The sequence below is a fragment of the Ictalurus punctatus genome, chromosome 2, assembly GCF_001660625.3.
Source record: "Ictalurus punctatus breed USDA103 chromosome 2, Coco_2.0, whole genome shotgun sequence".
In the NCBI taxonomy this organism is placed as follows: domain Eukaryota; kingdom Metazoa; phylum Chordata; class Actinopteri; order Siluriformes; family Ictaluridae; genus Ictalurus; species Ictalurus punctatus.
The window spans coordinates 18,447,487-18,475,482 of record NC_030417.2 but is presented as its reverse complement, the minus strand read 5'-3'; the positions used below and the strand labels follow the sequence as shown (position 1 = coordinate 18,475,482).

The following is a 27,996-nucleotide window of genomic DNA, read 5'->3' as shown; positions in this document are numbered from 1 at the left end:
ATGAAGCAGTGTTTTGCTTATTATCAGTCTTTTGCATAATGAACTTCAACATCAAATATAAAAAACACGTTTAAAAACGAACAGAAAATATGTATAAAATCTATATTTGTAACATAAAACTTTAATATATTTACACGATTTATTTTATGTACAGCAAAAAAAAAAGCTATAGGGCTTTTAATGCGCAAACCGGAAGTGATTTCCGGTTCCGGTACTGTTGCTAAGTAACGGAATCTTGTATGTCGCTGTACAGGCTATGATGCTGCTTAGCATCTAAGTAGCTCGTGAGAGATAATTTCGTGCTATAATTGTATTTATTTTAATTAATAAATGAATAAAGTGTTTAGACATGATGCTGACTCCGATTAAAGACGGCGAATTCACCGCTACGGTTTATAAACTGGTGAGTTTTTGCTAACTTTAAGGCTTGTTAGCTTAGCTACCTCGCGCGCTACGATAATGTCACAACACTGTTTTACACGCCATTAATAAGTATTTTATTGTGTTGTGTATTTTTCTCTAATATTTGTGTGGTTTTTTTTTAAATAAAGCGTGTATTATTTATTATTAATTTTATTTGAAGATTAAAGATGGACGTTATGGAGACGCTATACACATCCTCAGCAATGAACTTCAAAAACACATAAAGGTAAGTCACATTTCTTTCTTTCTCAGTGTTTGGTTATATTAGGATAATTAATGTTGTAATTGGAAATAATTTATAATAACCGATACATTATATTATATTACGCACTGATTTCTCACGAGCCATCTAGATGCACGTGACCACAGATGTTTGCACCCCCCTGTTTTTTTTTTTTTTTTTTTTTTTCACGTGTCTTGAAAACTGTGAAAACTTGTCAGATGTGCACATTTACAAGTGTTTAGTTGTGTTCATGGGGGAAATGATTGTATTATCATAAAAAAAGTAATAAATGTGCGTCTTAACACCGGCCCATTCTTTCAGTTATCTAATCAGACAATCATGTGGCAGAAGCAGTGCATAAAATCATACAGATATGGGTCAAGAGCTTCCATTAATGTTCAGGTCAGAATGGGGAAGACATGTGATCTAAGTGACGGACGGTGGCATAGTTATTGGTACCCGTTTGAGTATTTCAGATACTGATGTATTCCCGGGATTTTAAAACATAAAAGTCTCTAGAGTTCACACAGAATGGTGTGAAAAACAACAAAAACAAACCACTCAGTGAGTGTCAGTTCTGTTGTTGATGATAGAGGTCAGAAGAGAATAGCCAGATTGTTTGAGCTGAAGGGAAGGGTACATTTATTCAAATAACCACTATTTACAACAGCAGTGAGCAGAAAAGCATCTCAGAACATGTCAAACAGTGAGGCAGATGAGCAACAACAGCAGAAGCCCACATCTTGCTCCTTGACACATTGCCTAAATGTAAATATTTAAAATCAGTAAACTTGCAGTCTGTACATGCTGTGAGTGTTCTATAATAATCATAATAATACACTTTATTTTATAGAGCGCCCTTAAAAGCAGCTTCTCAAAGCGCTGTACACAAAATAAGCAGTACACTGAAAAAATAAAAAAAATTTAAAAGATAATAATAATAATAATAATAATAATAATATAAGTAGACCTCAGCAGTCAAATGCAAGTTTAAAAAAGTATGTCTTGAATTGAGCGTTAGAAATGCCAAAGGTCTGAGCTTCCCTAAGTTCAAGAGGAAGAGAGTTCCAAAGGGATGTAGCATAGACAGATATGTAATGAGGAGCCAAGTCATGTAATGCTTTGTATGTCAGCATCATAATTTTAAAATCGACACGGAACCAGACCAGGAGCCAGGAGTCAGTGGAGGGACTCCAAAGCAGGAGTAATATGATTGTATTTCCTGGTGGAGTGTTCTATGACTGTTCCCTAGAGCTGTGAGTGTTCTATGACTGTTCCCTAGAGATGTGAGTGTTCTATGACTGTTCTCTAGAGCTGTTAGTGTTCTATGACTGTTCTCTAGAGCTGCGAGTGTACTGTGACTGTTCCCTGGAGCTGTGACTGTTCTATGACTGTTCTCTAAAGCTGTGAGCATTCTCTGACTGTTCTCATCATGCTGCTAGTGTTCTAAGACTGTTCCCTGGAGCTCTTAGTGTTCTATGACTGTTCCCTAGAGCTGTGAGTGTTCCGTGACTGTTCCCTAGAGCCATGAGTATTCTGACTGTTCTCTAGAGCTGTGAGTGTTATATGACTGTTCCCTAGAGCTGTGAGTGTACTATGACTGTTTCCTAGAGCTGTGAGTGTTCCGTGACTGTTCTCTAGAGCTCTGGGTGTTCCGTGACTGTTCTCTAGAGCTCTGGGTGTTCTATGACTGTTCTCTAGAGCTCTGCGTGTTCTATGACTGTTCTCTAGAGCTGTGAGTGTTCTGTGACTGTTCTCTAGAGCTGTAAGTGTTCTATGACTGTTCTCTAGAGCTGTGAGTGTTCTATGACTGTTCTCTAGATCTGTATGTGTTCCGTGACTGTTCCCTAGAGCTGTGAGTGTACTATGACTGTTCCCTAGATCTGTGAGTGTTCCGTGACTGTTCCCTAGAGATGTGAGCGTACTATGACTGTTCCCTAGAGCTGTGAGTGTACTATGACTGTTCCCTAGAGCTGTGAGTGTTCCGTGACTGTTCTCGTCATGCTGCTAGTGTTCTATGACTGTTCCCTAGAGCTGTGAGTGAACTATGGCTGTTCCCTAGAGCTGTGACTGTTCTATGACTGTTCTCTATAGCTGTGAGTGTTCCGTGACTGTTCCCTAGAGCTGTCAGTGTTCCGTGACTGTTCCCTAGAGCTGTGAGTGTACTATGACTGTTCTCTAGAGCTGTGAGTGTTCTATGACTGTTTTCTAGAGCTGTGAGTATTCTATGACTGTTATCGTCATGCTGCTAGTGTTCTAAGACTGTTCCCTGGAGCTCTTAGTGTTCTGTGACTGTTCCCTAGAGCTGTGAGTGTTCCGTGACTGTTCCCTAGAGCTGTTAGTGTTTTGACTTTTCTCTAGAGCTGTGAGTGTTCTATGACTGTTATCTAGAGCTGTGAGTGTTCTATGACTGTTCTCTAGAGCTGTGAGTGTTCTATGACTTCCCTAGAGCTGTGAGTGTTCTGACTCTTCTCTAGAGCTGTGAGTGTTCTATGACTGTTCCCTAGAGCTGTCAGTGTTCTATGACTGTTCCCTAGAGCTGTGAGTGTTGTATGACTGTTCCCTAGAGCTGTGAGTGTTCTGACTGTTCTCTAGAGCTGTCAGTGTTCTATGACTGTTATCTAGAGCTGTGAGTGATCTATGACTGTTCTCTAGAGCTGTGAGTGTTCTATGACTGTTTTCTAGAGCTGTGAGTGTTCTATGACTGTTCTCTAGAGCTGTGAGTGTTCTATGACTTCCCTAGAGCTGTGAGTGTTCTGACTGTTCTCTAGAGCTGTGAGTGTTCTATGACTGTTCCCTAGAGCTGTGAGTGTTCTGACTGTTCTCTAGAGCTGTCAGTGTTCTATGACTGTTCCCTAAAGCTGTGAGTGTTCTATGACTGTTCCCTAGAGCTGTGAGTATTCTGACTGTTCTCTAGAGCTGTCAGTGTTCTATGACTGTTATCTAGAGCTGTGAGTGATCTATGACTGTTCTCTATAGCTGTGAGTGTTCTATGACTGTTTTCTAGAGCTGTGAGTATTCTATGACTGTTATTGTCATGCTGCTAGTGTTCTAAGACTGTTCCCTGGAGCTCTTAGTGTTCTGTGACTGTTCCCTAGAGCTGTGAGTGTTCCGTGACTGTTCCCTAGAGCTGTTAGTGTTCCGTGACTGTTCTCTAGAGCTGTGAGTGTTCTGACTGTTCTCTAGAGCTGTGAGTGTTCTATGACTGTTATCTAGAGCTGTGAGTGTTCTATGACTGTTCTCTAGAGCTGTGAGTGTTCTATGACTTCCCTAGAGCTGTGTGTTCTGACTGTTCTCTAGAGCTGTGAGTGTTCTATGACTGTTCTCTAGAGCTGTCAGTGTTCTATGACTTCCCTAGAGCTGTGAGTGTTCTGACTGTTCTCTAGAGCTGTGAGTGTTATATGACTGTTCCCTAGAGCTGTGAGTGTACTATGACTGTTTCCTAGAGCTGTGAGTGTTCCGTGACTGTTCTCTAGAGCTCTGGGTGTTCCGTGACTGTTCTCTAGAGCTCTGGGTGTTCTATGACTGTTCTCTAGAGCTCTGCGTGTTCTATGACTGTTCTCTAGAGCTGTGAGTGTTCTGTGACTGTTCTCTAGAGCTGTAAGTGTTCTATGACTGTTCTCTAGAGCTGTGAGTGTTCTATGACTGTTCTCTAGAGCTGTGAGTGTTCTATGACTGTTCTCTAGAGCTGTGAGTGTTCTATGACTGTTCTCTAGAGCTGTGAGTGTTCTATGACTGTTCTCTAGAGCTGTGAGTGTTCTATGACTGTTCTCTAGAGCTGTGAGTGTTCTATGACTTCCCTAGAGCTGTGAGTGTTCTGACTGTTCTCTAGAGCTGTGAGTGTTCTATGACTGTTCCCTAGAGCTGTGAGTGTTCTGACTGTTCTCTAGAGCTGTCAGTGTTCTATGACTGTTCCCTAAAGCTGTGAGTGTTCTATGACTGTTCCCTAGAGCTGTGAGTGTTCTGACTGTTCTCTAGAGCTGTCAGTGTTCTATGACTGTTATCTAGAGCTGTGAGTGATCTATGACTGTTCTCTATAGCTGTGAGTGTTCTATGACTGTTTTCTAGAGCTGTGAGTATTCTATGACTGTTATTGTCATGCTGCTAGTGTTCTAAGACTGTTCCCTGGAGCTCTTAGTGTTCTGTGACTGTTCCCTAGAGCTGTGAGTGTTCCGTGACTGTTCCCTAGAGCTGTGAGTGTTCTGACTGTTCTCTAGAGCTGTGAGTGTTCTGACTGTTCTCTAGAGCTGTGAGTGTTCTATGACTGTTATCTAGAGCTGTGAGTGTTCTATGACTGTTCTCTAGAGCTGTGAGTGTTCTATGACTTCCCTAGAGCTGTGTGTTCTGACTGTTCTCTAGAGCTGTGAGTGTTCTATGACTGTTCTCTAGAGCTGTTAGTGTTCTATGACTTCCCTAGAGCTGTGAGTGTTCTGACTGTTCTCTAGAGCTGTGAGTGTTATATGACTGTTCTCTAGAGCTGTGAGTGTTCTATGACTGTTCCCTAGAGCTGTGAGTGTACTATGACTGTTTCCTAGAGCTGTGAGTGTTCCGTGACTGTTCTCTAGAGCTCTGGGTGTTCCGTGACTGTTCTCTAGAGCTCTGGGTGTTCTGTGACTGTTCTCTAGAGCTCTGCGTGTTCTATGACTGTTCTCTAGAGCTGTGAGTGTTCTGTGACTGTTCTCTAGAGCTGTAAGTGTTCTATGACTGTTCTCTAGAGCTGTGAGTGTTCTATGACTGTTCTCTAGAGCTGTGAGTGTTCTATGACTGTTCTCTAGAGCTGTGAGTGTTCTATGACTGTTCTCTAGAGCTGTGAGTGTTCTATGACTGTTCTCTAGAGCTGTGAGTGTTCTATGACTGTTCTCTAGAGCTGTGACTGATCTGTGACTGTTCTCTAGAGCTGTGACTGATCTGTGACTGTTCTCTAGAGCTGTGAGTGTTATATGACTGTTCTCTAGAGCTGTGAGTGTTCTATGACTGTTCTCTAGAGCTGTGAGTGTTCTATGACTGTTCCCTAGAGCTGTGAGTGTACTATGACTGTTTCCTAGAGCTGTGAGTGTCCCGTGACTGTTCTCTAGAGCTCTGGGTGTTCCGTGACTGTTCTCTAGAGCTCTGGGTGTTCTATGACTGTTCTCTAGAGCTCTGCGTGTTCTATGACTGTTCTCTAGAGCTGTGAGTGTTCTGTGACTGTTCTCTAGAGCTGTAAGTGTTCTGTGACTGTTCTCTAGAGCTGTGAGTGTTCTATGACTGTTCTCTAGAGCTGTGAGTGTTCTATGACTGTTCTCTAGAGCTGTGAGTGTTCTATGACTGTTCTCTAGAGCTGTGAGTGTTCTATGACTGTTCTCTAGAGCTGTGAGTGTTCTATGACTGTTCTCTAGAGCTGTGAGTGTTCTATGACTGTTCTCTAGAGCTGTGACTGATCTGTGACTGTTCTCTAGAGCTGTGACTGATCTGTGACTGTTCTCTAGAGCTGTGACTGATCTGTGAGTGCTCTCTATAGCTGTGAGTGATCTATGGCTGTTCTCTAGAGCTGTGAGTATTCTATGACTGTTCTCAAGAGCTGTGACTGATCTGTGACTGTTCTCGTCATGTTGTGAGTGTTCTATGACTGTTCCCGACATGCTGTGACTGTTCTTCTGCTGTGTTATTTCTTTTGCAGTCCAGAGCCGCTCTGTCTCTCCTGGGTTACTGCTATTATCATGTGCAGGACTTCACCAATGCAGCAGATTGTTACGAGCAACTCATTCAGCTGCACCCAGAGGTGGAAGACTACAAACTGTACTACGCCCAGTCCCTGTACGGAGGGTGTGCTTTCCAGGACGCAATGAAAGCCACTTTTCTTCTGGACAGCCCTACAAGTCACACAAAGGTCATATGATCCACCCTAATGCAGGAGAAAAATGTCTCTCAAAATGTTCTTACAGTGAATCTGGGGTTTATAAATGAAACCCACTGTTATAGTTAAGGTATTGTAGATGCTTAACAACATCTGTCAACTCCAGAATGGTTGATGATGGTTAAAGTGATTTAGATGTACAGCTGTGAAAGTGATCCACTAGAAAATATAAACTGAAATTAGGCTTTATTTTGATTTCTAGTTCCAGATTTCCAGTTCGATTTTTGGTTTCCATTTCCAGAAATACATTTGTTGTCCAGAAACCAGAAAAACAGTTCCAATATTTGCCATTTGTTACAGGATCTGATGTCCAATATGATTTTTTATTTCTTCTGATATCCGTTCCGCTGGTATCATCTTGGCCCTGATACTGCTTATTATTAGATCAGTGCCGTCTCTATTTATGATGCTTCTTTTAACAGTTTATAAGCAATGCTACAAACTGTAATGCCTTTTTCATAAATAATTATAACGATGTGTATAATGCCTTACAAATACATTATAACATGTGAAGGTATTCGTAAGTGTCACTCTGTAATTGATGTAAATATGACTGCAGTTATAAACTGATCGACACAAAACAGAAAGCAAATGGTACGTGATTTTAAAAAAAAATCCATGAGTCTTTTCTATTCCAGACAAAACAGAATTGATTCAAGTATCTGTTTAAATTATATATATACAGTATCTCACAAAAGTGAGCACACCCCTCACATTTTTGTAAATATTTGATTATATCTTTTCATGTGACAACACTGAAGAAATGACACTTTGCTACAATGTAAAGTAGTGAGTGTACAGCTTGTGTAACAGTGTAAATTTGCTGCCCCCTCAAAATAACTCAACACACAGCCATTAATGTCTAAACCGCTGGCAACAAAAGTGAGTACACCCCTAAGTGAAAATGTCCAAATTGGGCCCAATGTGTCAATATTTTGTGTGGCCACCATTATTTTCCAGCACTGCCTTAACCCTCTTGGGCATGGAGTTCACCAGAGCTTCACAGGTTGCCACTGGAGTCCTCTTCCACTCCTCCATGACGACATCACGGAGCTGGTGGATGTTAGAGACCTTGTGCTCCTCCACCTTCCGTTTGAGGATGCCCCACAGATGCTCAATAGGGTTTAGGTCTGGAGACATGCTTGGCCAGTCCATCACCTTCACCCTCAGCTTCTTTAGCAAGGCAAAAGTCATTATCATGCTGGAATACTGCCCTGTGGCCCAGTCTCCGAAGGGAGGTGATCATGCTCTGCTTCAGTATGTCACAGTACATGTTGGCATTCATGTCTCCCTCAATGAACTGTAGCTCCCCAGTGCCGGCAGCACTCATGCAGCCCCAGACCATGACACTCCCACCACCATGCTTGACTGTAGGCAAGACACACTTGTCTTTGTACTCCTCGCCTGGTTGCCGCCACACACGCTTGACACCATCTGAACCAAATAAGTTTATCTTGGTCTCATCAGACCACAGGACACGGTTCCAGTAATCCATGTCCTTAGTCTGCTTGTCTTCAGCAAACTGTTTACAGCTTTCTTGTGCATCATCTTTAGAAGAGGCTTCCTTCTTGGACGACAGCCATGCAGACCAATTTGATGCAGTGTGCGGCGTATGGTCTGAGCACTGACAGGCTGACCCCCCACCCCTTCAACCTCTGCAGCAATGCTGGCAGCACTCATACCTCTATTTCCCAAAGACAACCTCTGGATATGACGCTGAGTACGTGCACTCAACTTCTTTGGTTGACCATACCGAGGCCAGTTCTGAGTGGAACCTGTCCTGTTAAACCGCTGTATGGTCTTGGCCACCGTGCTGCAGCTCAGTGTCAGGGTCTTGGCAATCTTCTTATAGCCTAGGCCATCTTTATGTAGAGCAACAATTCTTTTTTTCAGATCCTCAGAGAGTTCTTTGCCATGAGGTGCTATGTTGAACTTCCAGTGACCAGTATGAGGGAGTGTGAGAGTGATGACATCAAATTTAACACACCTGCTCCCCATTCACACCTGAGACCTTGTAACACTAACAAGTCACATGACACCGGGGAGGGAAAATGGCTAATTGGGCCCAATTTGGACATTTTCACTTAGGGGTGTACTCACTTTTGTTGCCAGCGGTTTAGACATTAATGGCTGTGTGTTGAGTTATTTTGAGGGGACAGCAAATTTACACTGTTACACAAGCTGTACACTCACTACTTTACATTGTAGCAAAGTGTCATTTCTTCAGTGTTTTCACATGAAAAAATTTAATCAAATATTTACAAAAATGTGAGGGGTGTGCTCACTTGAGATATTGTGTGTGTGTGTGTGTGTGTGTGTATATATGTGTGTGTATGTGTGTGTATATATATATATATATATATATATATATATATATATATATATATATATATATATATATATATATATATATATATATATAATATTTTACAGCCAGAATATTAAATCATTGACACAGTGCTAATTTAGATTCCTCAATCCGTTCTCGGTCACCCACAGATGATAAAACTTCAAGCTGCTATAAAGTACGGAGAGGAAGACTTTCCAGCCGCAATGGTGAGTTCATGTTTCTAAAGCTAACAACTTTAAATGCCACAGCAACAGTGTTTTCTGTCAACGTTTGTTTTGTTCCTTCTTTACAAAATGGACAACTCTGATTTCAATGAACAGTCCAGCATCTCCCAATCTGTGTGTTTCCACAGACAAGAATTTTGACTGTTTTGATGCAAACAGCTGTTACCGAACTTTTTTTACCACAGCAAGTTTGAATTCTGGAATCTGATTAGTCAGGAGGTGTTGATGCACTTGTTCTAATTCGTTATCATTTTTATAGCAAAAAAAGTGCTGACATTTTCTGTAAGAAGATGTTTATTTAACATTTATGGAAGGAGTCTCTAGTGTCAGCAGGTAAAACTGTAACTTTATGTTTTTTGACATCCTCAAGACAGTCGCGTTTACGTTTTGGAGTTTCTCAGTAATGTGACAAGGAGTGGTTTTTTGTTTTGTCTTATTAATTTGGAGAGAGAAAAAAAGAAGGAATGAGTGTTTATAGCTGCTTTACCATAAGCGAGAATAGGAACTAATTTGTTTCTAATTAAATGTAAGTATAAATGGAAAGGAAGTATGCCGTGACATTCTTTAATAAATTAAATTGTATAATTGTTGGCCATTTGTTGTGGAATAAGGGGAATAAAACACTTTGTAACACTGTTATAGGAAAATAATCAACTTCAGGGTGATAGCTTCATTGCACCACCTCATCCCATCATTGATAATTTTCTTTTAACAGCGTTTCTTTAAGTGATGTATTCCTGATTTCAACAAGTAATTACAGTTACCTGGAGGTTTTGTTGTATCCATACACCATAAGAGCCGCACAACTGCTCTGGAAATAGTATAATAACCGCCGCACTACACGGACTACACTTAAGTTTGCATTAAAAGTGTGTTTGGAATTGGTTTGAAATGTAAACATTCTTGTCCATCATCTGTAGAGATGTAAAAGTAATATTAATGTTCTATTTATACTAACTATTTCCTCTTTCGCTGTTAAGATATGCTGTTATACTGTTGTGTCGTCTCTGGTTTACTGACCACTACATGCAGCTGGAAGTAGCTGATTTGTTGTTTTGGCAAAAATAAAAGTACAAAAAAAATCGTTCCAGGCTTTGGTGGAGCAGTTGCCCATGGATGACCCGGACACTGAAGTGGATCAAGGCTGCTTGCTGTATAAGCTCGGAGAATACGAGAAGGCCTGCGCCAAGTTTACAGGCACCATGCAAGTGCTGGGATACCAGCCAGGTGAACAAGCCAGAGCTTTTTTATTCTTACACACACACACACACGCACACATACACACACATATACACACACACACATACTCACACACACACGCACTCATACACACACATATACACACACACACATACTCACACACACACGCACTCATACACACACATATACACACACACACATACTCACACACACACACACACACACACACACACACACACACACACACACACACACACACACACACAAACACTTCAGTCCACACACTCAGTCAGTTTTATTTGAATGGTTAAAACGACTTACACAGTGAAGATGTTATATATATTCTTTATATAATGAACACATCTTTAAATAATGAACACATATATATAAGGAATAAAACACTCTGTGTCACGATGTTTTAAGAAAATAATCCACATCAAGGTAGTGTGATGAAGCTGAGGTCCTGCTACCAGCCTGAACTTGATTATTTCCCCCTAACAACACATCCTGAAATTTTTTATTTCTTTTACACTACAGCGTTAAGATTAAAGAAGGACACATTATACTTTCTATCCGTTAATAATTACGTTTAATGTGAAATGAGTCAGTGCCTTTTCTTACTTATGTTACAGCAGCTTTAAACAGTCATTCCCTCAGTGGCCTCTCTGATAAGGCATCGGAAAGTTACAGCTTTAAAGAAACGTCTCCAATAACAGCACCTCTTAAGGTTCTGGGATTTTATTCCTCTTACACCACAGTGATTTGCCAATAATTAATGTTTTATTTATTAAAGAATGTCACATTGTCCTTTTTTTAATCTCTTTATAGTTACACTATAGTTACACCATTATAGAGTGCTGAACCTGGAGACTTCACCATAACAACAATTGTTTGATTGAAGGTTTTAATTTATCTATATGTTGCGTCCCTGCTTTAGGTGTTACTTCACAAAGGATAACATATTTGAATGAGCATGTTAATAGAAACAGTGATTTGTAGTCAGAGTTCTGTGCTGTGGTATAATATATTTAAAAATAATTCAGATGCCCCTTTATTAATTAAGATAACTATTCATATCTTAATCTTGAGGTAGTGCAACACACTAATTGTTATGATTGACTTGTTATGAATTCACATCTGTCGTCCTCATTTTGTTGAAAGGGTACGCAAACGTTTGCACTCAAATGCACTGTATATGTACAATTTTAGCACCAAGACACTAAAGAGTGGTATTTAATAGTATGTTTGGCCACATATTTTCTCTGCGAGGGAATCGATGTTTTTATATGTATATATATATATATATATATATATATATATATATATATATTTCCATACGAACAGGAAAAGTGATATGACATGAAATGGTATGTTTACGTTGGCAGGACAAGCCAGCGGCCCTCAGGGTAGTAATTTAGTATTTTTATGGATGTGGTTGTGGTACGGGAGATCTTCATCTTTCACAGTGTTTCATCTGTTTTTCTCATTTCAGATTTGGCCTACAACATCGCTCTCTGTCACTACAGCCTCAAGCAGTACGCTGCAGCGCTCAAGTACATCCGGGAGATCATCGAGCGCGGGATAAGGGAGCACCCAGGTTTACATCCATTCCCCTTCTTGCTTTAAAAATAAGTGGTTGGTTCTTCCACATGGGTGTAACCTTTATTTTCCGTTCCAGCATGAAGCTCTGGGCTTGGCTCTGCTTCTCCAATGAAGTCATTTTTCAAAAATGAGCTTATATAACCGAGATTATGTTCAGGCCAATTTAACCTCAGAAGAAAAACATGATTTCAGTCCCAGATGTCTTTATTCACCTTTATTCACCTAATAGAAATTGCCTGTATTACCAGCAATTAAGATGCAGATAATTGATTAGAATAGATTTTTTTTTTTTTTCAAAAACCGTTGAAATGAAACCTGACCCAAGAAGCACACTGAACAGAAAAGGGTTTATATTCTATTTCTTAATACTCAGCTCTGTGGGGGGTTTTTTATGCACAGAACTCGGAGTCGGCATGACAACCGAAGGGATTGAAGTAAAAAGTGTGGGAAACACGCTCGTGCTGCACGAAACGGCCTTGATCGAAGCCTTTAACCTGAAAGCAGCCATCGAATACCAGCTGAAGAAGTGTGAGTACAAACTACGGACAAAATAACACCGCACTTGTTCTTGAATTCTGATTTCTAATTGGTTAGAAGGTCCTGTATGGTAGCGCATTCAGTGGTATCGCCAAATACCGATTCGTTGTCTTAAGAATAAAACTGAAGTATCATCAAATATTAATAAATTTGTAGCCTTATGAGTTGCAATCACATCATATTCTGGGGAAGCAGATTTCAGTGGTATTGTCAAATATGGAATTGTTGCCCTATGCATCGAAATGGTATCATATTGTATTGTAGCAGATACATTGGTATCGCCAGACATCGAATCACTGACTTAAGAATCAAAATTGTATCATACAAAATTAAGTGGTATCATCAAATATGGAATTGTTTCCTTATGAATGCAAATCGTATCATATCGTGTGGGAGCTTGAGGGTTATACCCCTGTTATAAAACATACAGCTTGTGAATAAAATGAATTTGAGTCACTTGATTTTGTCCTGTTTTTGACCTCTACAGATGATGATGCTCAGGAAGCGCTGACTGATATGCCACCCAGGTCAGAAGAGGTACTTGTCATTTATTATTTTTTCCACGCACTTTTCCATATTTTTGACCTCCGTCTCCATCAGTAACTTGAATAACTTTGCATGTTGAGCTTGTCTTTGCAAGCAGAAGCTCTCAGATCAGCCACATGCCTGTCAGCAGAGAGATTTTTCCTTTTTTTCCAGCAGGCGTGCTCGCTCATGTATGCGACCTTTTTTCTGAGTTCATCAATGAACCTTTTTGGTTTCTGAACAGTGAAATCATGGTAGAATGACTCGAGTTGAAGGTTTTACACACTCACTGGTGTGGAATGAAGGTTCCTCTGTGAATCTGATGGGAGTTTAAGGCTTGTTGGCTGTGGATAACACACATACACACTCGCTTGTGTAAACTGATGAAAAGCTGCAGAGACATGCTTTCTTTCCCATCACCTGGGGAGAAATAATAAACTCAAACACTGGCCCCTTGACTTATGCAAGCTCTCGTCCCAGCCCTGCGGGAAACGTAGTTAGGAGTACTGAGATGTGTCCAGCCGAGTTAGACCCAAGAAAATCAACGAATTGCAACATAAACGCCAAATGTTTATGTGTACGGGTTTGTCTAGAGGTTACAACATTACACGAACAATTATCCGTATTAGGTGAATTTTTATTCATGATTATTTAAAGCTAATTATTGTAAACAAGCAAATATGTGAACATTTTGTTTACAACAGAAGGTTCGTTTGTGCAAAAGAACTAAGTGGATTGGAAGTTAAAGCGGTGTGTTTAGTTTTTTGCTTCCCTCTAGTGCCAAACAGCGATATGGTTACTGTGAAATATGTTTATTATAGGTACAAACTGCGATTTCTCTTGGGAATTATTAACATAGCTTCGTACCATGCATCACATTTCACGTCTATAGTAATTTGAGAAACCCCAGAATAGCAATGTTATATAGCAACGTTAGACATTATACTATTCGGAAATAATATTTTGTTTTAAGAAATATTTTTTTAAATATAGCTGAATATGTTTTAGGCAATATTTTTAAAATACAGCCTATGCCTGTTTTGACAAATATTATTTAAGGAAATATTGTAAAACTATAGCCTGCGTTTGTTTTAAGAAATATATTTTTAAAAAATATATAGCCTTTGTTTGAATTAAGAAATATTGTTTAAAGAAATATTTAAAAATCTATCCAATGTTTGTTTTAACAGGGTTTATACAAGGTGCTTGAAGTACTTAAATTTGGCTTTTTTGAAATTTAAGCCCCTCCAATTTAAACTTGGCCCCTCCAACCAGCATTCATCACTATTATGTTATAGATAATCTGACACCAACCAAAAATGTCAATGTAAACTTTTGTATTTATTTCAAATGTTCACATTAGTACAATTTTCAAACTATAAATGCAAAGAACACTAAAAACTTAAATAAATAACTTCAGGTCAAAAGACCATTAAAAGTTGTGAATAAAAATATAGAGCAAAATATAAATATATAGAACGCTAAAGCATTGCAAAACACTTAAAATAAAAACAATATAAACATAGTACAAACTATATATCTAAAAACTGTTTGTTTGTTTTTTTTGTTTGTTTGTTTTGTTTTGTTTTCTTGGAGAACTAAACCTACATTATAAGGCCAGTGCTCATCAACACCCTTTAAGCATTAAAGATTCTACAAATGCTGCTTACAGGCCTTGGCTAGCGCAAATGCTGTGTTGTCTTATTGAAGGCGGAGACATGATTTCTGTGAGCATGTGCTATGTGATGAATATTTGCAGTGCTGTGGTTTAATGTGAATGGCAGAGAGAGACAACGTTAATAATTGTCTCTCGACTCGGTCACAGCAGGCAGAGTTGGACCCGTGCTCCAGACTGGAGTCTCCACTCCGGAGACCAGAGTATTTTTCATCAGTTACAGAAAACAGTTGTCATTATCCGATCCACTTACCACTGTCTTGTCCTGACAGAAAAGTCCTCTTCATTTTCCTTCACTGGTGTTGTTTTTTGAAAATATCACCGCCGAAAAGTCGATGGGAATGACCTTGGGCCCCTTTCAGGAGGTTTCTGACTGTCATCTTATTGCAAGTCATCCATTGTCACTTCTGTTACCACATTTTTGAGACATTGCAGTGGAGCAAAATATGTCCGCTCTTGAGGGCACCTAACGGCCTGGGGCCCCAAGCAATTGCCTGTTCACAAGCTGCACCCCTGGACATATCTAGCGACTTTTTGGACAAACCTTTACTTTCTGTAGAAGAGAGTGGCCAGTACTGCCCCGAGAGAGATGGTCCTATGAGGTCCTATGCTGCAATGTAAATTATGAGAAAATTAAAGTGTTTTTGAGTTTGGATGCATGTAAACCTCAAAAACGAATATGGGCACATTTAAAAAGCATAACAACTTTAATCAGTTCAGTCACTATTTCATACTCGTTGTCAGTCACTTGGAGTATATTGACATTATGGTGAAGATGCCTGGGAAATGCACATTTAGTACATCATGGCTGGGAAATGGTTCTATATCAAAATAGGTTGTGTTTTTATTATGATTAATAATATATATTTTTTGGAATTTAAAAAATAGAAATAAAGAATATGTTTGATGGCATCTCTTGTATAGTCCTTGAAAACAAAAAAAAAATAGTGCTTGAAAAATCCTTGAAAGCCCTGGAATTTCATTATGAAGCATCTGTATGAACCCTGTTTTAAAAAATATTGGTTCAAGAAATATTTTTTTTAAATATAGCCTACGCTTGCTTTAAGAAGTACTTAAGAAATATACCTTGTATTTGTTTGAAGAAATATTGCTTTAAGTACCAAGTTTCCAAACCAAATAATTTAATACTTTAACTGCTACTGCAATGTTATATGGAATTTGAATAGCTGTATTTCTTCATTTCAACCTTACATATTTCTGGCCCTGAAATTAGCCTGCCCACAGCTGTACCAGAGCTGATCAGCTTTGCTGCTTATTTAGTTATTTATTTATTTATTTATTATACAAGCATATGCAGTTTCAGCATAAGTGGTTGAGATGAGGTGGGGGAAGGGAAAAAATATGTTCAGTGCAACATTACAAATTGCTATTTTAATGATATCTTGTGAACATTTCTCTTGCAAATCTGCAGAGAGAACAAATGGTGAAATGTGTGAAATTTGATTGAGATGATAATACTATCTTCGACAAATTAGCCAGATCCTTCACATTAGCATTAATGCTTCATTTTCTGATCACAGGAGCTTGACCCCGTCACACTTCACAACCAGGCGCTCATGAACATGGACACCAAGCCGACAGAAGGCTTCGAGAAGCTCGCTTTCCTCCTGCAGCAGAGCCCTTTTCCTCCCTCCACCTTCGGCAACCTGCTCCTGCTCTACTGTAAATATGAGGTGTTACTCATTTGCAAGTTTTAGCTTTAATAATTCACTTGATTTATTTATTGCTTTCTCCGTGAGCTGAATTTTGGGTGGTTATGTAATACCCTGAGGAAGGATTTTATATAGAGAACTAACCTATTTCTGCTGTGAATTTGAGTCTGTGCTGTGTTTAAATATTCCTTTTTTTATTTTTTTTTTTTTTTTTTTTACTTGCAGTATTTCGACATGGCTGCTGATGTGATGGCTGAAAATGCACACCTCACCTACAAGTTTCTTTCGCCAGTAAGAAAAATGTTTAAGCATTTAATGTTAAAGATTATTTAAGGAGGCTATAAATATGAAAACATATTCAGTGCTAATGATGTAGAATTCAGTGCTTAATTTTTATTATGACTGACTGTCAGTGTGTTGCTTTTGTTTGTTTGTTTGTTTGTTTGTTTGTTTGTTTGTTTCTGCTTCAGTACCTGTATGAGTTTCTGGATGCCATGCTGACGAGTCAAACCGCTCCAGAGGAGGTAACACTCATCTTCACCCTTATAGTTGGACTCATTCTTAATATGCGATAAAAACATTACACTGAAAAAAAATATATAAGTAAAAAAATATCTTGAATATAGACAAATCGTGATCTGTTGAGTTTAATGTTGTATTCATTCCTGTAATACAAAGGTCAGGATCTAAGAGTTCTAATATTGGGATTAAAACAAATGTAAAAATCATTATTATTATTATTATTATTATTATTATTATTATTATTATTATTATGATTATTATTTTCCACTTGAGATGATTGTTGTTGATGTTTTTTGTTGCTCTGTGAAGCATACAAATAAAAAAAGACTATTTTACCTCACATGATCTTCATGAGAAGGGACTTTGTTAATCTACTTCCAGAAATATTGTTTAAATCAGTGGTTCTGAAAAGTTTTGTAGCCAAGGACCCATTTAACTGTGAAATTACATTCATGGCATTTGACGGACGCCCTTATCCAGAGCGACCTACATTTATCTCATTTATATATCTGAGTTGAGGGTTAAAGGTCTTGCTCAAGGGCCCAACAGTGGCAGCTTGGCAGTGCTGGGGTTTGAACTCATGATGCTCCAATCAGTAGCCCAACAACTTAACCACTGAGCTACCATTGCCCATAAATAAGTTCCAAAGACTCCCTGACTATGGATTTATTTCACGAACGTTATTTTAAATTTGTCAAATAGTAAGCAATATTGTGGAGCTTTCTACTCCTGAACTTTACTTTGATAGAACACATTGAGTTGACTTTTGGTCTGGGTTAGGTCTGACTAACCCCCACCCCCCACCCCCCACTCCCTCGGCCCCAAACCGTATGGATTTATGCCATATTTAGTTTTTTAGTTGACTTTGGTGCTTGGACCCCTAAAAATAATAACTTTGTTAATAGTTGCTTTTGATTTACACCACAAAAAATCACAGACTCCACCGGCTATGCTTCACAGCTGTGCCTCGGGTGTCCTCAAACCCCAATTTGAGAAGTACAAATCTGGGTTCCTTCCCTTTCTTGTTCTGTACAGTTATTTAGCGTGCATTAGCAAAACTAGAGCTTTTGCGTGTCTTCTCCTTCAGGCGTTTCGGAAGTTAGACGACATGGCGGGAAAACTGACGGAGCAGTTACGCAAGGTCACCAAACAGGTTATATTTTTTTCCCCACTTACCTTACGATGAACAAAGGCATTAAGTAAGGAGTAAAATACAGCAGGAGTGCTGTTGTAGGAAAATAATCAACGACATGAAGCAGAGTTACTGTTACCACCACAGAGATTTTTTTCCCATAACATTATATCACAAAATCTTCTACCTATTACACCACAGCAATTTGTATATGATTAGAATTTTTTGTTTATTAAAGAACATTTTGTACTTTTTATCCGTTTATAGTTACATTTAACAAGTTAGCTCTTATCATTTACATTATAGCAGCTATAAACAGTTGTTCCCTCATCAGCCTGTCTTTTTTTTTTTCTCTAGTCAACAAGACAAAATTCTAAGTAAATAAGCAAAAAAAAAAAAAAAAAAAAAAAAAAACCTTGACACTGGAGACTCCTTCCAGAAATGTTACATAAATGTCTCCTTACAGCAAAGTTCCACATCAATGATTATCGTTTTTTGTTTATCTTTTAAAACACATGTTTTTAAATCTGTTTTATAAGACTTAGATGTGTAGTAACTGTTGTACAAGAAACAATAAAGTGTTAGAATAAGAGCATTAAGTACAAACACCTTCTGAATCCAGAATTCAACACTGCTGGGGTATAAATGGATTTTATTGAATAATAACACAAAAAAAACCACTAAAAGCCATTTTGTCCTTGAAGGTGCAGGAGTCACGACGCACACGGGACGACGAAGGTCTAAAAAAAGCAGTCGAGGATTATGATCAGCTTCTGGAGGAGTGCGTGTTTATTCCCTCCTTACTTGCTAATGCTAAAAACTGGCTACACTGAATTGGATCTAATTGTTCCTGAGCTCCACTATGAGTTATGCGGTTATTTTTTTGCAGATACATCCCTGTGCTCATGGCACAGGCTAAGATTTACTGGAACCGCGAGAACTACAACATGGTGGAGAAGATCTTCCGCAAGTCGGTGGAGTTCTGTAATGAGCATGACATGTGGAAGCTGAACGTAGCGCACGTGCTCTTCATGCAGGAGAACAAATACAAAGAAGCGATCGGATTCTACGAGCCCATCGTCAAGAAGCACTACGATAATGTAAGTGTGGTGTGATCAAAAAAGAATTGACTAATTTGCAAATTTTACCGGCAAATGTTAAACATTTAAAAGCTACTTTGAAAAATAATATACTGTACGTACACTACCAGTCAAAAGTTTGTACCCCCTAGGTTGAACAGATGTCTTAAAGATGTTAAAATTTCAGTTATTATTCAAAAGTAACAAATAAAAAATATATTAATAGCAAAACTGAAGACCTTTAAGAGTAATACCGTTGATAAAGATATTGTTATACATAACATATTTAGGGCCCTCTGAATTTCTTTTCCTTTTTTTTTTCTTTTTTTTTCTTTTTTTTATTTTTTTTTTTTTTTTTTTACAAATTTTTAGTTCAGAAAAGGCTTTTTTATACATAAAACATTTCTGACCATATGAAATGGTTTTTAACTTTTTCAAATTCCATTTTCTGTATTTCCATTTTTAGATTTTTATCTACTTTTAATGTAAGCAATTGAAATCAACCTATGAAGGGACATATTAATTTTTCCATAAAATTTTTCCATTTTCTGTTTTTTAGTTTTCTGTCTTTTATTTTAAACTTCTTTTTTTTTTTTTTTAGTTGTAAGAAAACATTCAGCAAAGACCCGTTTTTATACGTAAAATATTTAGGGCACAATGATATCTGTTTTGTTTTTGATTATTTTCTTTGCTAATTCCGTTATACTTTTTGTTTTCATGTTTCTCTTTTTTATTTTAATTTTAAGATTTTTATTTTATTTTTGTGCATAAAACATTTTTTTTTTCAAAATGACATTTTTTCTGTTTTCAGTTTTCTCTCTTTTTTAAATTTTCATTTGGAGATTTTTTTTTTTTTTTTAGCTATTTTTTATGTAAGAAATCATCCAGCAGTGGCTCGGGCACTAAGAGAGTAAATTTATAATAATTTCACCTGAATGTGTTTCTGACATCTGAAATAAAATTTTACATCTTGATTCCTTGATGTTTTCTGTGGGGTAGGCATCATCATATCCTAGATGTTTTTATGTCAATTTTATATATATATATATATATATATATATATATATATATATATATATATATATATATATATATATATATATATATATATATATATATATATGACACACAAGGTTAAGTCAAATTAAATCTTTGCTTTTTTTTTTTTTAAATGTTTTTTGTCACACATAGGTGTCACTAAATTGTATTCCGTGTGTGTGTTCTAGCGATTCTTCGCTTTTTTGATCTAATTTATGTTGCACTTTTAAGGTTTTCATTTGACTCACCCTTGTATATTTATATACAGCATACTTGGCAGTTATGTTTAACTAAGAAATTACATTAACATAAATAATGAACAGGAATTAAAGCATGGCCGTAAACCAGGTGTAAGATTTGCATTGAATTTGTGTTTGTTTGTTTTCGCTCACTAGCTGGAACAGTGTAACATTCAGGAGTGTCCCTGCAAAAGAAAGCCTTCGGTAAAATGCGTGCTAGCATGTGAACCGTTTGACTGCATGGGACGTTCAGTGTGGTGTTGGAAGCTTGCCGTGTCCATATGGATGTCATTTGACTGTGTTTTATCGATCCTCATCCTCCGACTGAATAAGCAGCCATGTTATCTTTTTTCTTTTTTTGTTTCAATCTCACAGATCCTCAACGTGAGTGCGATCGTCCTGGCTAACCTGTGTGTGTCATACATCATGACGAGCCAAAATGAAGAGGTAAGGACTGTCTTGTATTAGCATTGTATTTGAAGCTGTTGTGTTGTGGTCATTTACATTTATTCATTTAGAAGATGAATTTATCCAAAGCGATTTACAAATGAGGAAATACAAGCAAAGCGATATATCAAGCAGAGAACAATACAAGTAGTGCTACTATACAAGAGCTTTTAATTGAGTTCTAGAAAAGCAAAGTGCACAGAGTAGAGGTGTTAATGCCAGAGTAGGTGTTTTTTTTTTTTCTTTTTTTTTTTTTAAGATAATGTGGTGCTGGCATTTTTGGGGTTATTTAGGTGTTCACAGAAGAGGTGTGTCTTTAGCTGTTTTTTGAAGATGGTGACCGATTCTGCGGTCCGGATTGAGGTTGGAAGTTCATTCCATCACTGAGGGACAGATAGTGTGAAGGTTCTGGAAAGGGACCATGAGCCATGCTGAGTAAACACTACTAATTGTCGGTCATTGATTGATCGCAGATTGCTTGAGGGAGCGTAAGCCTTCAGGAGAGTGTTGAAGTAGGAGGGTGCTGTTCCAGACAAGATCTTGTACATGAGCATCAAAGCCTTGAATTTGATGCGGGCGGCTACAGGAAGCCAGTGGAGGGAGATGAAGAGGGGTATGACATGGGTCATTTGGGGCTGGTTGAAGACGAAGCGTGCTGCTGCATTCTGAATCATCTGAAGTGTTTTGATGGAGCTGGCTGGGAGGCCCGAGAGTAGTGCATTGCAGTAGTCCAGTTTTGAGATAACAAGAGCCTGGACTAGTTTCTGCGTTTCCTGTTCAGTGAGGTAGGGTCTGATTTTCTTGATGTTGTACAGAATGAACCTACAGGACCGTGCAGTTGAAATGTGGTCTGTAAAGGTCAGGCCGTCATCAAGAATCACCCCAAGGTTCCTGGCTGCCCTGGTTGGCTTGAGTGTGGTTGAGCCGAGCTGTACAGTGAGGTTGTGGTTGAGTGATGGGCAGGTTGGGATGATGAGAAGCTCAAATTTTGCCAAGTTGAGCTTAAAGTGGTGTTCCCTCATCCAGTCCGAGATGTCAGACAGGTAAGTAGAGATAATAATAATAATAATAATAATAATAATAATAATGATTATATTATTATTATGTACCTTTTATACACTTAAGATGCAGCTCAATGTGATTTACAGTGTTAAAAAAAACAGAGAAAGAAAGAGAGGTAGTTAAAAATTATATAGTAAAATAAGCAAATAATGAAAACAACAAATAATAGCAGTGACAGAAAAAAGAACATAGTAAAGATACAAAATATAAAGAATATAACAAAAAGTGTCAAAACAAAAGGGAATAAAAGTAATGTGAAAGTAGCATTCCAGTAAAAGTATGAAGAATAACAGATACTAATAGATTAAATGAAAAATAAAATTATATATACATATGGAGCAACAAATAGCAGCAATAACATAAAAAGAAAATCATAATTTTTTCAAATGATTTAATTTAAAAGAACATGGCATTAAAAGTAAGGCAAATAATAAAAGCTGGTTAAATGCTAAAGTAAAAAAAATACACGTCTAATTAGTTTTAAAATTGTGGATGTAACAAATATTAGTAGTGACAGAAAAATAACAAAATAATAAAAGTATAAAATGCAGCAAATAATAGCATTAAAAACATAATGTAATAAAAATCCGTTAAAAATTGAACAAAAGTACAATTAATAATATGTAAAATATAAAATTAATGTAAAAGGAATGTGCCAGTAGAAGGCTTGCAAATAGTAAAAGCTAGTACCAATAGCAAACTGAAAAAACATATTGTTTTACTGTGTTTATTTATTTTATTATTTTTTATATCAGTGATAGATTTTTATTGATTGGTTATTGGTACGTTCCAGATCTTTGGTACATATCAACAAATTTAGCTTTTTAGGTTTCATATATGGAATATGGCTACCATTAACAATATTAAGAAACAAGTTGGAAGATTCAGCGAGATATATGAAGGTGTTCTAACATTAAGAGATTATAAACACTAGCCGTAAAATTTTACAGTGAACTGTAACAGCATTGTCAATTTTCAAAATGAAAGTGTTATTCTCTTCAGGGGAGGCATCACCACATATTAACTGTGGAGGTGGCAATAATTTTGCAACCAGAAAGAAAATTCTGTATACTGTTGTACAGCTTCCCCAGCTTTATATGTTTAAATGAAAAGCTTTGTTATTATTTATGTTGTGATTTTCTTGATGGCTACCAATAATTCTTGGCGGTTATGTGTGTACTCTATGGTGTGTGTCTAAAGGCAGAGGAGCTGATGAGGAAAATCGAGAAAGAGGAAGAGCAGATTTCATACAACGACCCAGACAAGAAGGTGTTTCATCTGTGCATCGTCAACCTCGTGATCGGGTAATGCATAGGGTTTTATAACAGCTTAAAACCACATTGTGTAATGTTTAAAAGTCATTCTGGTAACTACAGTAACAATCAGAACACTTTACATATTTCATGGTATTGACATGACATATAGTAGGTCTGGGTAGGTGTTTTTTGTTGTTGTTGTTGTTTGTTTTTTTAAATTCAGGCTTATGTTGACCCTTTACTTAAAGGTGCAATAAGTGATTTTTTAACATTTATTACTAACATAAATAACCTGAAAAATTTGTAGAACATGATACAAAATAATAATTTCACCAATGGCCTCATCACAAGTGTATTATGTAGCTGAGAAAACTTATTTTTTAAAAAGCCCTTAACTCCACTCACCATCTTTATTTGGGTCTCATATTAAGCAACATAAGCATAATACAGTACAAGTCTAATTGGCTACTGTATGTTTGGGGGAGGAGCTTTGTGTACATGGGTGTGAATTGGAGGTGGGGTTAAGGAGTACCAAAAAAAAATCATACATTGTTGTTGTATTTCACCTACTTAACCACTAGAGGTCCAGTATTGACAAATTCACCTTTAAATGACGGCTCACCTACTGTATGTGGATTAAGAGGGTGGTTTAAGGGGCGGTGAGAAAGTGGAGGCTTCTTAAAAACAACCAACAACAAACAATGCAATTTATTGGTTCAGTTTTGTACCAGACCTATAACACATATACTAAAGAAGAATGCATATATGTTGTTACATTTCATTTTAAACCATGCCATTGTTCCTGCAGGACCCTGTATTGCGCTAAAGGCAACTACGACTTTGGTATTTCTCGCGTGATCAAGAGCCTGGAGCCGTACAACAAGAAGGTGCTGCATATTTAATGTCTTTCTTTGCCCGATATTTCCTCCACATCCACCAGTGTTCAGCGCTCTCATAATCACTTGCTGCTGAATGGGATATTTATTTTTATTGTGCCAAAACGGAAGAATGCTCTGCCACGAACAGCTGAACAAACACAGTGCTTTTGTTCTCAGAGCCGTGCTGAGATAAATGCAGACTCACGAATGCACAGTTTAGCTCAGTTCTGTCACTGTGTGAATAAGATACACATACAGTCCCCTCCGAAACTATTGAAATGGCAAGACCAATTAATTTGTTCATTTTTAAATGAGAAGAGAGAATGTCAGCTTTTATTTTCTGGTATTTATATGTAGACGTGTTAAATGACAATGAACACTGCACATTTTGTATCAGACCACCCAATTTGTAGGTGAGCAAAAATATTGGAACATACGATTGACAGGTGTTTCTTGTTACCCAGGTATGTCCTATTATATTGATTGTTCAAACAATAAGTAGCTCTGAACATATACTCTTTCCTACAGTTTCAACTGTGAAGACTGTATTTGTTGTTAAAAAGCCAACATGAAGATCAGAGAGCTGTCTATGGGAGAAAAGCGAGCCATTTTGAAGCTGAGAAAAGAAGGAAAATCGATCAGAGGCATTGCACAAACATTGGGCGCGGCCAATACAACAATTTGGAATGCCGAATGGGTCGGCCAAGGAAAACAACAACAGCTGATGACAGAAACATTGTGAGAGCTGTGAAGAAAAACATAAAAACAACAGTCACCAACAACCTCCACAGGGCAGGGATCAAAGAATCACAATCCACCGTTCGAAGAGGACTTGGAGAGCAGAAATATAGAGGATACACAACAAGACGCAAACCACTCATCAGCAGTAAGAATCAGAAGTCCAGAATTGAATTCGCAAAGAAATACAGAGCTGAGCCACAAAAGTTCTGGAACCAAGATTAACCTCTACAAAAGTGATGGAAAAGCCAAAGTGTGGAGAAAGAAAGGATCTGCTCATGATCCAAAACATACATGCTCATCTGTGAAACCTGGTGAAGGTAGTGTCAGGGCTTGGGCTTGTATGGCTGCTTCTGGAACAGACTCACTGTCTTTATTGATGATGTAACTCATGATGCTCACAGCAGAATAACCAGAAGTTTACAGGAACATTTTCTCTGCCAATTTACAGAGAAATGCATCCAAATTAACTGGGAGGAACTTCATCATGCAGCAAGACAGTGATCCAAAACACACTGCTAGTTAAACAAAGGACTTAATCAGGGGGAAAAGTGGTTTTAAACTGGCCAAGTCAATCACCAGACCTTAACCCAGTTGAGCAGAATTTCACTTCCCAAAGAGGAGACTGAATGGAGACCCCCCCCCCCCCCCCCCCCCCACACACACACACACACAAAACAAACAATAACTGAAAGAGGCTTTGGTAAAAGCCTGGAAAAGCAACGCAAAAGAAGAAACCAACAATTTGATGATGTCCGTGAGTCACAGGTTTGATGCAGTTATTGCAGGCGAAGGATATGCAATCAAATATTAATTGTTATTTACTTTCATTTACTTCAAGACATATCTGTTCCTTTACTTTTACTCACCTAAAAATTGGGTGGTCTGATACAAAAGGTTCTGTTTTATGTCATTTAATACATCTAGATGTAAATACCAGGAAATAAAAGCTGAAATCCTTAACTCTCATCTCATTTTCATCTTTTGAGCTCAAACCCAAATGTCTTAGGTGTATAGTACAAACAAATAAATTGGCCTTGCTGTTCCAGTAGTTTTGGAGGGGACTGTATTAAGATACATTAAAGATCTCGTGTGTGTAATGTATTAATTATGCAACAACTATAGTTAGCTGATACGATCTAGGACTGCTGTAATGTAAGTATGGTTAGTGTGTGCATCACATGAGCAGCTTTTTACAAAAAAAAAAAAACTGTGGAAGCAGCCTTGTACATCATTTCTCCTATAGAGACGACAGGTTATTCTTATTAGTATATTTAATCAATGGGTTTATTTAAGTAGCATTTCCTGACTTTTGATTTATCAGGTCAATCTTTTCTTAAAGGGAACCCCTCGGTTGTAAGGTGATACAAGAACCCTTTGAGCGTATATTTCCTTATCCTGGTGCCTGATTTGATTAATTAGGTTCTCTTCTTCATTAAGGATGCGTTCATTATCAAACACATTTCAAAGCATCAACAGTAAGAAGATCGTGATCGTAATCGTGAATGTAAGATTTTGAATGCAAGAATGTGGTGGCTAATCCGTTACGTGTTGCATGAATTTCAGCTTGGTACAGACACATGGTTCTACATTAAGAGATGCTTCCTATCCCTGCTGGAGAACATGGCCAAACACATGATCATGCTGAGGGACACCGTGGTGCAGGACTGCATCCAGTTCCTGGAACACTGTGAGCGTAAGTGTTAAAAGACCAGTTCAAATAAAAATAAATAAGTAAATAAAAGTTTGTTTTGGGATCTTGGTTTAAAATAAGTAATGTCTGTAGCTAATTCATTAGTGAGGAAAGATGCTATAAAAAAAAAAAAAACAATGTCTTTGAGCTGTCTCATAGCTTTGAGCTGTTGTTTATTTAGCAACTAGTTATAATGCAAATGACGCATACATAACACATGAATAGACTGCTAGCTAATCAGCTAGAGAAACCAATCCATTCCACTAAGCCAGCTATGCACTCTACATTAGTTACATATACAGTAACATGACTGTAATCTTGTAAATATTCGATATGTAAGCAATAAATCATTGTGTGTCATGCTGTTATAGGAAAATAATCAACAATGGTTGGATGTGATGAAGCTGAGTTCATCTTACCACTATGAAGTTGATTATGTTCCAATAACAGCCTGTTTTATTCCTCTTCCACCATAGTAATCTGCAAATGTCGCATTATTTATTAAATAATGATGCATCATACATTTTTCATTTGTTACTGAGAAACCGAAAACTGCTTTGTCCTGTGGTGGAGAAATTAAAATGACAGTTTTAGCGCTGACTCCTTCCATAAATGTTAAATAAACATCTGTTTACGAGAGAAACGTTACCATATCAACAAATTTGTGAATTAGGTGTTCCTTTAGAAATTATGATGTATTACAACGAGCGTCTTAATATAACCAAAGGTAACAAATCAACCAATCAGAACGAAGAATTCATCAATGTAGGGTTTTGGGGGTTTTTTAAGTAGATTTTCTCAGGAAGGTTAATTATGTTTCCTTTTTCTGCCCAAAGTGTACGGGAAAGACGTCCCGGCTGTCATCGAGCAGCCTCTAGAGGAGGAACGCACACACATCGGAAAAAATACGGTGACATATGAGGCTCGCATGTTGAAGGCTCTGTTCTATGAAGTCATCGGATGGAACGACTAGCGACTATTACTGAACCGATACTGGGTCACGTTTAACACTAAACACAGACATTCTTAAGCTATTTTTCTAATTTCCTGTAATATGATGTGAAGTCGTGTTTGGGAAGAAATCCGAAATATTCCAGTAATTCCACATTCATTTGTTTCAATGATCAATCATGTTGTTTTCTATAAAATGTTTCTCCTTAGGATTCTCAACATTATCACTGTCTTTCTTCTACTACAAGAAAAATATTTATTGATATATAACACTTACTACTTCATAAAAAAAGAATAAATATTTTTTTTTTCTACAGAATAAACACGTTTATTATTTCTGAATGTATTCATTTGTTGTTTTATATATACACACACACACAGGTGTGTCACAAAAAATTTTAATATCATGGAAACACGCCCGCACAAATATATATACGCACAGTCATGTGAAAAAATAAATACACCGAATGGAAATGAACTTTTTGGACATTTTTGGTCAAGCAAACATTTGATCATCTTTGTAACAGTGCCTGTTAATGAAGTTGATATACTTGAACAAAACCACAAGGAAAACTTGCTTTTCCAATCGTTTAATCATTAGAAATATCAACAGATGTGATTTTATTCTGTGGAAAA

The 27,996-nt window shown here is 37.6% G+C and overlaps 1 protein-coding gene across 4 annotated transcripts; it reads left to right on the top strand.

The window, feature by feature from the left end:
- The first annotated feature begins 214 nt into the window (after window positions 1–214).
- On the top strand, window positions 215–27,698 carry flr (fleer). Of its 4 annotated transcripts, none has more exons than XM_017453060.3 (19): window positions 215–403; window positions 584–649; window positions 6,303–6,512; window positions 9,039–9,095; window positions 10,205–10,340; window positions 11,806–11,910; window positions 12,315–12,443; window positions 12,940–12,989; window positions 16,194–16,346; window positions 16,551–16,616; window positions 16,796–16,849; window positions 17,935–17,988; window positions 18,690–18,760; window positions 18,869–19,079; window positions 20,711–20,782; window positions 23,045–23,148; window positions 23,909–23,987; window positions 26,283–26,412; window positions 27,246–27,698. In XM_017453060.3, the coding sequence occupies exons 1-19, from the start codon at window positions 350–352 to the stop codon at window positions 27,380–27,382; spliced, it is 1,938 nt and encodes a 645-aa protein (XP_017308549.1). In that variant the 5' UTR covers window positions 215–349; the 3' UTR covers window positions 27,383–27,698. The 4 variants fall into 4 exon arrangements, with proteins under 4 accessions (XP_017308549.1, XP_017308539.1, XP_017308531.1 ...); XM_017453050.3 differs by having other exon boundaries at window positions 18,684–18,760; XM_017453042.3 differs by having other exon boundaries at window positions 17,935–18,000.
- Window positions 27,699–27,996: the final 298 nt, after the last annotated feature.